Source organism: Camelina sativa, chromosome 17 (genome assembly GCF_000633955.1).
Source record: "Camelina sativa cultivar DH55 chromosome 17, Cs, whole genome shotgun sequence".
Classification (NCBI taxonomy): domain Eukaryota; kingdom Viridiplantae; phylum Streptophyta; class Magnoliopsida; order Brassicales; family Brassicaceae; genus Camelina; species Camelina sativa.
Window position 1 is genome coordinate 15,843,884 of NC_025701.1, and position 14,886 is coordinate 15,858,769.

At 36.5% G+C, this 14,886-nt stretch overlaps 1 protein-coding gene across 1 annotated transcript; it reads right to left on the reverse strand.

Moving 5' to 3' along the window:
• Positions 7–1,481, reverse strand: LOC104757360. Its single transcript, XM_010480092.1, has 3 exons — positions 1,398–1,481; positions 469–1,196; positions 7–377 (listed from the first exon to the last, which is right to left on the reverse strand). Exons 1-3 carry the CDS (start codon positions 1,428–1,430, stop codon positions 47–49), a joined length of 1,092 nt encoding a protein of 363 aa, XP_010478394.1. The 5' UTR covers positions 1,431–1,481; the 3' UTR covers positions 7–46.

Sequence of the window (14,886 nt, forward strand, 5' to 3'; positions counted from 1 at the left end):
ACACCATAAGACCAATCACCAATGATTCAATGAAGCAAACAGAGGGCTAAGGAGAAAACGGAGGAAGCCAGTAGGGTGAATAAGGAATCCTGCTTGGTGTGCCTTGAGGATATTCGTAGCAGCCATAGGTTCTTTCCGTGAGATTGACCGTTGCAAACACACGGCCATGCAAACAGATGGAGTTAGCGTGGAGACCAGGGCAAGAGCTCGCCTTGACGCAGAAATCCTCTCCCTTTGAAATGAAAATGCACAGATCTCCAATGTCGTCTGTGTAACGCATGTTTTTCCTTCCATCTTTTGTCTCTTCCTCTCTGAACACCATTACTATCGGTGACTTGCACCATTTACTTGAGTTTTTAGGGGAGTATTCACAGAACCTGCATACACGTTACAAGCCAAATGGGTGTTTAGTTTTTTTGTTTCAGAAAATTCCGTAATAATAATATCTAAAAACTATACTTAGCTTACCATTTGACAAGGAAACTTTCACCGGAAGGTGACTCCACCCAATGATCCTCCCTGCAGTAGGAATCCAATTGCTTCCAGTGAGAACGTGGCATGTCGGGAAGGTTGTGCAACACCAACTCATGGAACTTAGGCTTCTTGTCTTCCTTAAAGTTGAGATCCCAGGAGCATAAGTAGTTGCCTCCAGGAGCAAGCAAATAGAACCTTTGGTCTTTCTTGGAATACATAAGTTTTGAGCTATCCCATGACTCAAAAGGTGCTAGGATGTTAGTCCAACGCAGGTCACGACGGGGCCTGCAGAGACTCAGCTGTCTACCCAAGAACTTGATGCCAACGACCCAATCTTGGTCGTCTTGATCAGGAGGAGAAGAGGACATGGCCACGTTGCACACGACTTCGGTTTGGCCATTGCACATTGCAGTGAAAAAAGGTAGGTGAATGATCTCTGGTTTTGACTTGGAAGCGTAAGGGTTTAGGAAGTCGCTGATAAGTACCGACCGATCTCTTCTATCGGAGAAAAGTCCCCATCCATGCGAAGCTCCTACCAACTTCCCGTCAAAAAGCTCAATGGGAAATGAGCTGTCCGTACTGACTAACTTGGAAGCTCCTATGTTGAATAACAGGAGATGTCCGAGGAGGCCGCCGTCCGGTGAGGGTTTTACAATGCAGGCAATCGAAGCACATGGGCCGGTCGTGGAGGATGAAAACGAACGAACGCTCCTCTTGTGAATCTGCCAAGTTTAAGCAAACATAAACGTCAATTCTCAAATCTCTAAAGAATAGATCTAAATCTCAAACCCTCGTTACCCTCCGATCCTTATCTATCTAATCTAAAGTACAAAAATTAGAAACGAAACCATATAATCTAAGAAAATACAAGCAAAAGAGATTAGAAAATTGAACAAAAAGCCAGAAAGCAAGCAAGAGCGTACGAGGGTAGAGAGCTTGGAGAAAAGCCGAGACATTATTGCAGATAACAACACCAAGAAACCAAAAATTATTGTGGAGTCTCTCACTCTCTCCACCATATATCTTCTCTTACCTTAAAAGAGAGATAGAGGCGTGGCTAGCAAGCTTTTGTTTCCTTTTTGGTGAAATTTTCGTTTTTGGAATCTTGCCAAAGCCAAGGTAGTCGCTGCTAGAACATAGACAATAATTATGCTTTTTCTTTTACATTTTTCTATATATATATATATATATATATATATATATATTAATATATACTATGAAGTCGATTCGTGCGTTGCCGCAGATGAACATAAAGACTTGAAATATGACTAATATTATTAAACAACTTTTTTGAATGAAAACGATTATAATTCTCTAACTGTAACACTTTTTAATTTCAATTTACGAATTTATTTTCTTTAATTTTTCTCTTTTCATTTTTGTCCCTCTAATGGTATTATTTGTCAGTTGGCATTTCAACTAATATTGATGTTCCTATAGAGTCAAAACTCAAAAGAATTCAACATTTCCAAACCGCTATTTTTGACTCCTAACATTACCATTCTTTTGCTTTATTTGAAAAACAAAGCTACCATTGGAAATATGAAATAAACTTCTAGCTACCGCCCATTAATGAATAGAGAAGATTCATGTTTTTTCCTTTTAGATAAATCTAATAAACTTTTTTTGATACAAAGCCTTACTATTTTTTCCATAACATATATTTCAAACACAGTGAATCATTAATCCCATAAAACTAATAAGACAACTCTACACAATCAACCAAATTTAACATAAGATTATAGGAACACAAGCAATGCCAAAAGCAACATCAAGGAGAAAGAATATGCTACAATTTACGAATACGTCTATTTTTTTTCTTTGGCACTCTCTATTTCCATGCTCATTTGAAACGCTTCTATATATTATGAAAATGTTTGGCAGCCAGAAAGTAAAAGAAATTAAATTAAATCTAAATTTCAAACAAACTTGTCTTACAAATTAATGGTAACTAACCTGGATCATTTAGAGCATCTCCACTGGTCATCTACGATAAATGTCTTTAAAAATAAAAATAAAAAAATAAATAATGGTGTCTTTAGATGTTTGAACAGAAGAAATAATGTCTAGGCAGAGACATTTTACATCCTCAAATCATAGGATGTCTTAAAATTTAATCCTAATTTATTCTTAATACATTTTTATAAGTATGACCGATAATGATGGTCTTATATCCAATGGAAGTCTTACATTAAAAAAAAACTTATTACAAGCTTGAAATTTAAATCTATTCATAATAGTAGGCAACTAAATTTTTTTTGACATATTGATATCTCTATCATCACTACATATCATCATGACTGATTGGTAACGAAAATAAAAAAACTTCACCGGACTTGATAAAATAGTTACTCTAACAAAGATATCATGCAATTAACAATACAACAAAAAAAAATGAAAAAAACAAAATATTATCCGTTTGATGACATTGGCATTGCAATATTATATAAACAATATTGATAAGTTGTTTAACCAAATTTAACATAAGATTATAAGAACACAAGCAATGCCAAAAACATTTTTTATCTAACCGTCCAAAATGTAAGCATTGGCAATGTAAGTTGTCAAAAATAAATAAAAACACATTCTATATATATAAAGTTACCTTTACTCACTCCTAGTGCTGCCACATCAGCAACTCCTTCTTTTTAATTAGGCCAATTTTTTCTAATTTACCCACTAAACATTTTCTAATCTTTTGGGCCAAATCACTTTAAAGATCCAAATTATTATTAACACATGTTTTAGTTACCCTAAAACAAATTATTCTCCACTAATCCTCTCTGCCACTTCAAACGTCTCTCTCCACCTTCATTATCTGTTTAACACGTTTCATAAAAAAAAATAACTTTGATCATGTATTCCAGATTCTGTCAAGCATAACATCTGAAACTTCTCTTTGACACAATCTGAAGCAACAACATGACAACTGAATTAAACTATTCAATTTTATAGCAAGATATTGTCACACTTATTCAACCACATTCACAATGTTCCAATTAGATTATTTAAGACGCAAAAAAGGAATAAACTAGGATAATGCATTGACAAAGTCTGTCAATAAGGTATTCTAAAACTCTAATTTAACAACACAATTTGAAGCGACTAATAATTTACAAACAAGAATCTAAACTTAGTGGCAAGATGTTCCAATACTGAAAACTAAATCCACAAGTGTATGAACAGTCTCTCAACAATATAAAGCAGCAACATTAAAACTAACCGTCCAACATGTTTGCATAAACAACATTGTTCACAACACCAAACATATCCAATTCATAGTCACGAACTTTGAGCTCAACCTCATGGAATCCACTCATTCTACAATTACCAAACTTTTCAAATTAAAGATTTTTTGAATCAGAAAACACTACAATCACTGGTTTCAAGACCGGAATTTCAAAATTACGGATCCGATTTCAGTAGAGAAGCAAATGTAAAATGAGTTAGATGTGTGAGTACCATTTGCCTCCTTTGAGATCGAGATATGCGAGAGGCTTGAAGGTCTTTGAGCTCCGGAGAGGAAAGATCATCTGCATGAATTGGGAGACATAAAAGATGTGGACGGAGTCGCCGGAGCCGCGCCACCTGAAACATTTCTGAACGATGTGAACTTTTTGAAATCACAGTTTTAATAAACTTTATAATGCTAAACCAAACAAATTGGTTAACACAATCACTAAACCATATCCAAATAACACAATCACTAAACCATTCACAAACAATCCTTACACAATTAATTGCCAAACCAAAATAAACTTACGACAGATTACAACAACGTATCGGATAATGCAATAAAAAATCCAAAAAATGTATGACAAAATATTAAAATATGTAGCATTAATGTCTACAGCCACACATCAACTTATACTATACAAACAAAAATTTCAAATAAGACTAAACCTAAACACAACCAATTTTTGTAAATAAACCCAATCTCAGAGAAATTTAAAACCAAACTATTCAATAGATTATACTTAATCCAAAAAAAAACCATTTAAAACTGAAAAAACACTAATAAATAACAAACAAACCAAACTAACGAGCCCCGTAATAAAAAGAAAAACCAAATTTACATAAAAAATAAACAATAAAAAATAATCCTAAATACAACTAACCAATTAACACAGACGGTCAACGAACTAACCAGGGGAGCACCAATTATCCACCACCGATGCAAAGCCAAGACAAAATCTTCCCAAAGACGCCAAAAAAAATTAAAGTTTTCTATATCGACACAATGAATGCTTTAAAAAGAAGAACGCCCATCAAAATAAGATCTACAAGCCTACTACTATCCTTAAGATCGAAATATTGATACACACCATTCCGTCCAACAACCGGTAGACGACAAAGATGAAAAAACACAACTACAAGACACGGGCTATTTCCCAAAAGGACAAATACATCCTCAAATCAATAAAACCTGATCTAGACCCAAAACACCACTACTTTTAAAGGCTTAAACGGATGTTTGGGTCCAATCAATGCAAAATATATATATATATATATAACCTTACAAAATATTACTAACTTACAAACTTTACAACACAATCACAAAAAAAACAAACGGATAACAGGAAAAAAATACAATTACATCCAGAAATGAACTTATACATCATAATCTACAAATATGCAATTTAAATAACTGAAAAACAAAACCAAATTTTAAAATAAACATAACTAATATAAAATAAAAATGTAAAACTACAGAGTAGATTGTACTTAATGCAAGAAAAACAAGCAAGAAAGCCAAAATTACCATTTAAAAAAGAAACAAAACCACCAAAAAAATAGCAACCAATATATAAAGAGAAAATAATAAAACACTTTATAAATATCCACCAAAAAAACACATCTCACACCCTAATTAAACTCATGCACTAAGCACAGGCCAAATACTAGACAATGACAAAATGACAAATAATAATACATTAATCACAACTAACAACTACAACAAAACAACAACTTTAAGTATACAATGTTAACTTCTCATCATAATTATTTAAAAAAACATTTAAAAAACACATAAGATAATCTCAAATTTTGTAACATCTGTGAACCGGAAATCCCGGTTTGGGATGTGTATCGATCGATGCAGTTGGAGCATCGGTCGATGCTGGCTCAATTTTGTGCGTTTTGACTTAAGTCAAACGCTGCGTTTTGGGCAAAGGGGAAAAGAAAACCCTGGAATCGTTCTTTTGTCTCATTAGTCGTGGGTAGCCGATTTTGAGAGAAAGAAAAGAGAGAAAACCGTTCTTGAGCGTTCTTGGTGATTTCTGGAGATTTGTGGCATTTCTTGGTGAGATATGTAGCTGGGATCGTTGTAGGAGGTTCCTAGGAGCTTGTTCTTGGTTTTTTGAGGTTCAGATTCTTCTGTGGCAAAGGTAAGTACATGACCATGCCTTATCTAAGCTAGAGAGCTCTTTAATCTGTTTGTTGTGTGATGTTAGACTTGTTAGATCGTTGCTATGGACGTTAGGAAGCTTTCTTGTGGCTTGGGAATCGTGTTTTGTGGTTGTAGGAACAAAGATCCGGCGAGAAGCTTCGGGGAAAACACGATGCTCGACGTTGCATCGATCGATGCATAACTTCGTCGATCGATGCAAGTGCGAGGACGGTGCGTAAAACTCTAGGGTTTTTGTGTTACGTCGAGCATGCGTCGGTCGATGCGGATTGGGTATCGGTCGATGCAAGTTACACTTGCATCGGTCGATGCAGCTTCTGTGTCGATCGATGCTTCCCCATTTGGCAACGGTCGATGCATGTTGGCGTCGGTCGATGCTGGGTCCTGGTTTGTTACTTGTTGTTTGTTGATTGTTGTGTGTTGGTTATTGATACTCTATTGCTTGTGTGTATAGCCCAGTAGATGGGAGGATTGCCTTACTGAGTGTTTATAAAATACTCATGCATTACAATATGTGTTTGTGGTGCAGGTAAAGGCAAAGTGTGATCATGGAATCAAGGCAATGAAGAGAAGGATGTTTTAGGGACTCGCTTTGATGTTGTCTGGCTTGCTAGGTTGCTAGAGTTGAGTCATTAGAACATTGCTAGATTGCTGGTTCTATGATTTCTGCTATTTGATTATTGAATATTGTGACATTATGATTATTGGTTATTATTGGATATTTATTGGTATTGTTTTCCGCTGCTGGTTGTGATTGTGGTTAGGTGGCTAGTGGATATGGGACCACTAGTTGTAGTTATTTATTATATTATATTATTATTTATTATTGAATATCGTGACATTATGATTATTGGTTATTATTTGGTTATTATTGGATATTTATTGGTATTGTTTTCCGCTGTTAGTTGTGATTGTGGTTAGGTGGCTAGTGGATATGGGACCACTAGTTGTAGTTATATATTATATTATATTATTATTTATTATTTATTATTTGCAAAAAAAGAAAAAAGGTCGGTCGTTTCATTTTGGTATCAGAGCCCTTACGGTTCTAGGTTTGGGTTCACTAGGTGTCTGTTGTGATGTTTGGGATTGCATGTCTTGATTGATTATGTGAGTTAGTCAATTGTATGTGGAATGGGGTCCTAGAACATTCTCTTCGAGCCTTCAATGAGATTCCACGGTGAGTTATCGTTATGTTTCTTTGTGTGGTATTGATTTGTTTATGCTTGTTAGCCTCTGTTTTTGAAAGATCAGTGGTTAAGGTGTTTGAGTTGTTGGTCGTGGTCGTGGTCATTGTCGGGCGGGTCACGAGGCCAGCGAGTGTGTGGTCCAGAGTTCCACGAGGAGGTACATCAGAGAGTCGCAAGCGTATCAGGAGGGACCAGAGGGGGTTAGCCGGTGAGCATGTCGGGGGTGCTGGGAACCTAGGTGTGGGGTTGCAGCAGGTGGAGCCCAGGGTCAAGATGATTGCTTGGCGGATCTATTGACGTGCTGTTAGAGCGGTTACCGAGAGGGGTACCAGTGCAGGCTCCAGTTGTACCGCATGTGGCGGGGTGCAGCCGAGGGCTGCAGATGTTGAGGACTTTCCACCTTATGGTAAGAGCTGGAGGATTATGTTGGCCGGTGGGCTAGGGTTTTATGGCCGGAGCGGTCAAGAATGTGTGGCTGATGTGCCAGGATTGAGTGGCCGGTGGTGCTGGAGTCCCGGGAAGGAGAGCTGCAGCAGATATGAGCCGGCAAGGGCATGGTTGCCAGGTGCATGGACAGGGCTCCGAGAGTGGCAGAGGGGATGATGTTCCCCTGAGGGGATGAGTAGTTCCCCTGATACCGAGATCTTGAGGATTGTGGTCCAAGAGTGAGACGGTATAACTCGAAGACGCTGGTATGAGAGTGAGATCGGTATGGCTCAAAGGTTGCGACCTAAGAGAGGAAGAGTTGGGAGCAAGCAATGTATAGAACGTGAGTATGAACATAACGACGGAATGTAGACCTCGAGAGTGATGATGGTTTAATCTTGGATTGTAAGATTATGTTGGCCGGTGGGCTAGGGTTTTATGGCCGGAGCGGTCAAGAATGTGTGGCTGATGTGCCAGGATTGAGTGGCCGGTGGTGCTGGAGTCCCGGGAAGGAGAGCTGCAGCAGATATGAGCCGGCAAGGGCATGGTTGCCAGGTACATAAGCTCACGAGAAGCCTTCATGGGAGGATAAACTAATCGTTGCGACGATGTTGGATGAAGTTCATTGGAGATGGACAGGGTTGCTAGATTCAAGGTTTTGGTAAGCTTGTTGGAGGGAATAAGTCAAGTGGTTTGAGTTAGCGGCCTGCAAAGCATTTGAAGCGGTGAATCAGAATATGCGAACGTATGGTACTTGTTTGTTTTATTACGTTCGTATTGATGATTTGCTGTGGAGAATTGCCAAGCGGAAGGAATAAGCTAACTTGTGGAAGTTTCCCTAACTGGCAAGTTACTAGAGGTTCTTGGAGGAACAAGAGGGTTGATATTCAGGTGGCGGTGAGTTGATGTCGGCATACTTGAGTATTTGTTTAGTTGAACTGAGGAAGTAACTAGAGAATTTATGGAGCAAGGGATTCATACGTTCTAATGTATCACCGTGGAGAGCGCCGGTGTTGTTTGTTAAATAGAAGGATGGGAGTTTCAGGTTGTGTATTGATTATCGGGGTTTGAACCGGGTCACTGTGAAGAATGAGTACCCTCTTCCTAGGATCGATGAGTTGTTGGATCAGTTGAGGGGTGCTACTTGGTTCTCCAAGGTAGATCTGGCATCGAGTTATCATCAAATACCGATAGATGAGGCAGATGTGAGGAAGACTGCTTTCAGAATGAGGTATGGGCACTATGAGTTTGTGGTGATGCCTTTCGGGTTGACTAACGCGCCAGCAGCATTAATGAGATTGATGAACAGCGTGTTTCAGGAGTTTCTGAATGTGTCTGTCATCATTTTCATCGACGATATCCTGGTTTATTCTAAGAGTCCTGAGGAGCATGTAGTGCATTTGAGGGCAGTTATGGAGAAGCCGCGGGAGCAGAAGTTGTTTGCCAAGTTGAGCAAGTATAGTTTTTAGCAGCGTGAGATGGGCTTTCTGGGTCACATTGTTTCTGTAGAGGGGGTTTCTGTAGATCCAGAGAAGATTCAGGCTATCAGAGATTGGTCTAGCCCGCAGAATGCCACAGAGATCAGGAGTTTCCTTGGATTGGCAGGATACTACAGGAGATTTGTGCAGGGGTTTGCGAGCAGAGTACGTCTGATGACTAAGTTGACAGGGAAGGATGTTCCTTTTGTCTGGTCGGAAGAGTGTGGGGAAGGCTTTGCAAGCCTGAAGGAGATGTTGACTACTGCGCCAGTGTTGGCTTTGCCTGAGCAGAGAGAACCCTATATGGTTTATACGGATGCATCAAGAGTTGGTTTGGGGTGTGTTCTGATGCAGCATGGGAAGGTGATTGCCTACGCATCGCGGCAGTTGCGGGTGCATGAAGGCAACTATCCTACTCATGATTTGGAGATGGGTGTTGTAGTTTTTGCCCTGAAGATTTGGAGATCTTATCTTTATGGTGCAAAGTTACATGTGTTTACAGATCATAAGAGCCTGAAGTATATATTCACTCAGCCTGAGCTGAATTTGAGACAGAGGCGGTGGATGGAGCTTGTGGCGGATTATGATTTGGAGATAGCCTATCATCCTGGTAAGGCTAACACGGTTGCAGACGCTCTGAGTCGGAAGAGGGTAGCTTCGGCTCAGGAGTAGGAGATGGAGTCTCTGGCAGGGGAGATCAGTGCTTTGAGTCTGTGTGCTGTTTCACAGGAACCGTTGGGTTTGGAAGCAGTAGATAGAGCAGATCTTCCGAGTAGGGTGCGGTTGGCTCAGGAGTAGGATGCGGATTGGGTATCGGTCGATGCAAGTTACACTTGCATCGGTCGATGCAGCTTCTGTGTCGATCGATGCTTCCCCATTTGGAATCGGTCAATGCATGTTGGCGTCGGTCGATGCTGGGTCCTGGTTTGTTACTTGTCGTTTGTTGATTGTTGTGTGTTGGTTATTGATACTCTATTGCTTGTGTGTATAGCCCAGTAGATGGGAGGATTGCCTTACTGAGTGTTTATAAAATACTCATGCATTACAATATGTGTTTGTGGTGCAGGTAAAGGCAAAGTGTGATCGTGGAATCAAGGCAATGAAGAGGTTGATGTTCTAGGGACTCGGTTTGATGTTGTCTGACTTGCTAGGTTGCTAGAGTTGAGTCACTAGAACATTGCTAGGTTGCTGGTTCTATGATTTCTGCTATTTGATTATTGAATTTTGTGACATTATGATTATTGTTTTCCACTGTTGGTTGTGATTGTAGTTAGGTGGCTAGTGGGTATGGGACCACTAGTTGTAGTTATTTATTATATTATATTATTATTTATTATTTGCAAAAAAAAAGAAAATGTCGGTCGTTTCAAAATTATACTTACTGCCAAACCTACTTTTTTAAAAAAAATATGCAACAAACAACATAAACACCCAAATCAAATACAAAAACAGAAATAAAGATGAATTTACATAACCAAAAAATAATATACAAAAAAAAACCCGAAATACACCTTCATCTAACTCCCGCACGTAGCGCGGATCAATTGCTAATATTATATAAAACACAATATCAATTTTAAGGTGTAAAGACAACTCACATATTTATTTAAACAATATTTTCCGTCCAAAGGTTAGAGAAATAAAGCAAATTTTGATTGATATCTAACCGTTCTAAAATCATAATTTTATACGTAAAGTTGGAGTTTCACTTCAACTTTATTCTAAAATCATAGGTTTATACATAGGTTTATATTTATACCATACATGATAAATCTATATATAATCTAAGTGACAAACCTAATAAAAAATATCGTGAAGAGATGAACGATGAGGGTCAATAAATAAAATATTCCAAATTTTAACGAAGATGAATTTCATTTTAACTTTGTTCTAAAATCATAGGTTTATATTTTAACCAACCTCTGTTAGATACCATAAATCTATATATAACCCAAGTGACAAACCCAATAAAAAATACATTGAAGAGATGAATGATGCATGTTAATAAATAAAACATTCTAAATTTTAACGAAGATGAATGAATCAATACAAAAAAACGATTCTTTGATTTTTTTTTATTAATTCATAAGCTTGAAATAATACTCAGAAAATCAATAACTCAAAACTTGTTTAGAAGTCCATAAAAGTCTATAATATAAACAAAGAGGTGTAAAAAAAAGGTGTGAAAAAACTAATAGGTGCGAACATTGAAAGCTGTGGGTATGACGAAGAAACACAATTGTTCGATCAAAATTTTGCAACTTTATATAAACAAAAATGTGTAAAATAAAAAGGTGTGAAACTAGCAGGTGCGAACATAGGTATCGGAGGATACGACGAAGAAACACAACTCTTAGATTAAAAGCTTGCAACTTTTCAGATCATTAATAAATCTAAACCGTTAGATGTGATAACAAAAATAATCTCATCCGTTAGATTTAAACTGACCCTTTGCTATTATATATAAAAGTGGAAATTAAAATTTTAAGTGAAATAACATTATTAATTTGCTATTATTCTAATTTATTGCTGGATATAAGAATATAAATCTGTAATTAGTATTGCAAACTTGGTCCCTCTTTTTTCCTTTATATATCATATATCCTTATATATATGTATCTTAAATGATTTTAAAAGTACAAACTTAAATATTATTTACTATTAAGATCATAATATTTCTAAATAATTTATTCTTGTTCAGGTTATTTGTTATTAATTTTCAAATTAGAATTATAGTTTCCATTGTGTGTCCAAATATAAATTTTTAGTAATCACGTTTACGGGATCAGAGTATATATTACCCTGCGGATTAATGTTTCCAAGAAAAAAAGTTGTGTTTGAGTAATGTTTTGTCGAAAAAAAAAAAAAAGTTTTTGCTGAAAGTTTCGTACAATCTATTCTACTACCACAGAGAAAAAAGAAGTTATTTTAAAAGTTTACATACTTTGATCTACGTTCTCTCATTATTTTTTTATCACATATAAAATCTCACTTCCACTAATGATTTTTAAAAAATTATTCGACTGTGTGAACAAAAAATAGTATACTTTAAAATGAATTTAGTTACAATTTTTTTCCCGTCTAGTTTATCATTTTTCTTACATTTGAACTATATAGTATACAAATAAATTGGTTTACATTTATTATTACTTTCGTTTGAAATATTAAGCCATATTACATGTCTACTTCTCAATCTTTCCTGACATTTAGCAAATATGTGATTGATTGCTCAGCAAATCTGTGATTGATTGCTCACTAAACCCATAAATCTATAAACATAATAAGTAGGAGCTTGTGTGACAAACACAATCGGATAAAATGTCTAACCTACAATTTGAAGCCGAGGGGCAATGGTGAATAGAGGAGTGGGGGCTACACCTCAACTAAGTATGTATAAAGAAAGAATGATGTAAATGAAGATTTTCAACCGGTTGAAGATAAAATATCCTTTGGTATGACAAATGGAGAATAACAACTTTTGAATCAAAGAGGCAATTTATTAGCCTAAGAAGAAAGTAGGAACGTGTGTAAACAACAAAGTCGGAGAAAAATGACTTATCTGCTATGAGATTTGAAGCCGTGGGGCGATGGTGGCTACACCCTAACTAAAGATATATATCGAAGCATGACGTATATGAGGAATAACTCACAAGCATTGAAGATGAAGAAATCTTTAGTATGGTTAAATGGAGAATGACATCTTTTGAAAATGAAGAGGCATTTTGTTTATTGGTATAAGATTTTAAACAAACAAAAAATACTAAGATCATGAATAATCAGCACCTTTGATTAGAATAAAATGATTCCACACTTTCCCCATAGGCTATAAACCATCTGAAGTGGACCAAAACTAAACCATAAAATTACACGATCGATGTAGTTGTTACTCTGATGTTGTGACGATGATGTAACATATCTACATGTAGCCAGACCATTCGTTGAGATGATGTAACGGAAAACTAAAACAACATTCTCGTACCCCTCCTTGAATTATCAATCCCTCAGCATCTTGTCTTTATTCCTTCTCATCGCCGTTTGTATGTTCTAAAAAACTTGTTTTATATTATATTGGTTGTAACCTGAAACATGTACATTCAAATGCTCTTCCTTCACAATTAAAATAATATTTGTTACAATGTTGTAAACTATAATACAGTTAAAAATAACCAAATTTACCATGCTTGTTAAAATTTGGCATTTTCTTTCTTATCGTCACTTCACCTCGTCATAATTGATTATGCTTAAGACATCTTTCTTAAAAATAATAATAATAATAATAGTAATGTCAATAGCTTGTCAAAACAGCGATAGATTTTAATGGACATATGGTGACTAAAAGAATTGGAAACATAAGAATTACACTCTAAACAAAATAGCAGACGTAACAATGGGCATGAAAGATATGCTTGTTTTTTAATTCAGTAAAAATACTAACCAACGTTCTGATATGATGCAGGCTCAGAGGGGTTCAGAATGAAGATCAAATGCCTTTTAGGCTATTGATTAAGAAAGTTGGCCTTTGTAAACCCAGCGATCAGAATAGGCAACAGTGGCGAGAGGAACATCAACTTACGGTGTGATCAACGTGAAACAGAATTCCAGTCTGTTAGCAAATTGTGTTTCTATCTATTATAAAGAGTGAAATTCATTCAAAACAGAACTTCCTAGCGTTATGTATATAAAAAAAAAAAAAAATTCAAAAATTTAATGTCTCCATCATGACACAATAACTTTGCCCACTTCCGGTATATTGATTTCACGTTTTTTGTTCCCCTCCTTCTAATAAGCTATCATACCTTTTCAACTTCTATAATCAGGAGTAAATTACTAACCCTCAACATAACACAAACAGAGAACTTAAGTAAAAACAAAAGGGATAACAAAATTCAAACTTTCTGTTTCTCGTTACTTACTGTTGCAGAAGGAAATCAAATGAAAGATACGATATGCGAGATGGTGAGTCAGTAGATTAATCTCACATCATAATGAATGAACACTTTTACTATGAACAATCCGTTACAACCCAATTCTCATGTTTTTACGTTCAAAGAAAAAAGACTTTCTACATTATAATATAATTTTTCATATGAAAAATTTACAGGCGATATTTACAATCCACATGGTTTGATATTTAATTATCATGTGGTTACATAACGTTCCTAATTTATGAATCAACGATAACTAAAGGTGAGAAATATGAAATTTCTCAGGAGGAACAGAGAAAATTGGAGGAATAACGAAATTTTGAGATGCTACCAGACAAGACGGAATTAAATCAAAACTGTGCAGGGGAGTACCTTGTGAGAGTAAAGAATCGCAACCATAACCGACTGTGTGTCGCTAGTGAGAAGACAGTCTAGACGTGGTTGTGACAAAAGTTTTCACGAAAAACTAAATCTTTCAAAAGAGGGAACAACACCGCCTTTTGTTTCACGGTTGTTTATGTTTAGGTATATAAATCAATATGAAGAAGCATACTTAAAGGTGGTGAGAAATGAGATAGAAAGAGGCGATGCTTCACATAAGAAATGAATGTGAAATGAACAAAAGCTTACGATTGAAAGACACATCCCTTGGTTTAGTAGAAGGAGGCGATGTTTCACATAAACATGAACGGAAAGGTTGAGACTTTTACATTTATACTATGTTTGTTTAAAAAATTAAATAAGTTTAAATAAGTCAATAATAGAACTTATATAAAATTATACCATGTGGGCCAGAAGCCACCGGAGCCGCCATGAATACAGCCTTTTGGAACTGCCGAGGATTGAAAGGGAACCTGGCAGTTCGACGCCTTCTGGGAATCAAGGCAACTTATTCCCTGGACTTACTTTTTCTGATCGAGACAAAGAATCCAGATGATGTGGTACGTGATGTGGCGGCAGAGTACGTGATGTGGCGGCAGAGGGGG

Bases quoted from the DNA above. Each gene is read 5' to 3' on its own strand.
- LOC104757360 (XM_010480092.1), bottom strand. From the start codon at position 1,430: ATGTCTCGGCTTTTCTCCAAGCTCTCTACCCTC. The intron at 1,197-1,397 runs GTACGCTCTTGC...TAAACTTGGCAG, and splicing joins TCTCCAAGCTCTCTACCCTC to ATTCACAAGAGGAGCGTTCG. The intron at 378-468 runs GTAAGCTAAGTA...ACGTGTATGCAG, and splicing joins GAAAGTTTCCTTGTCAAATG to GTTCTGTGAATACTCCCCTA.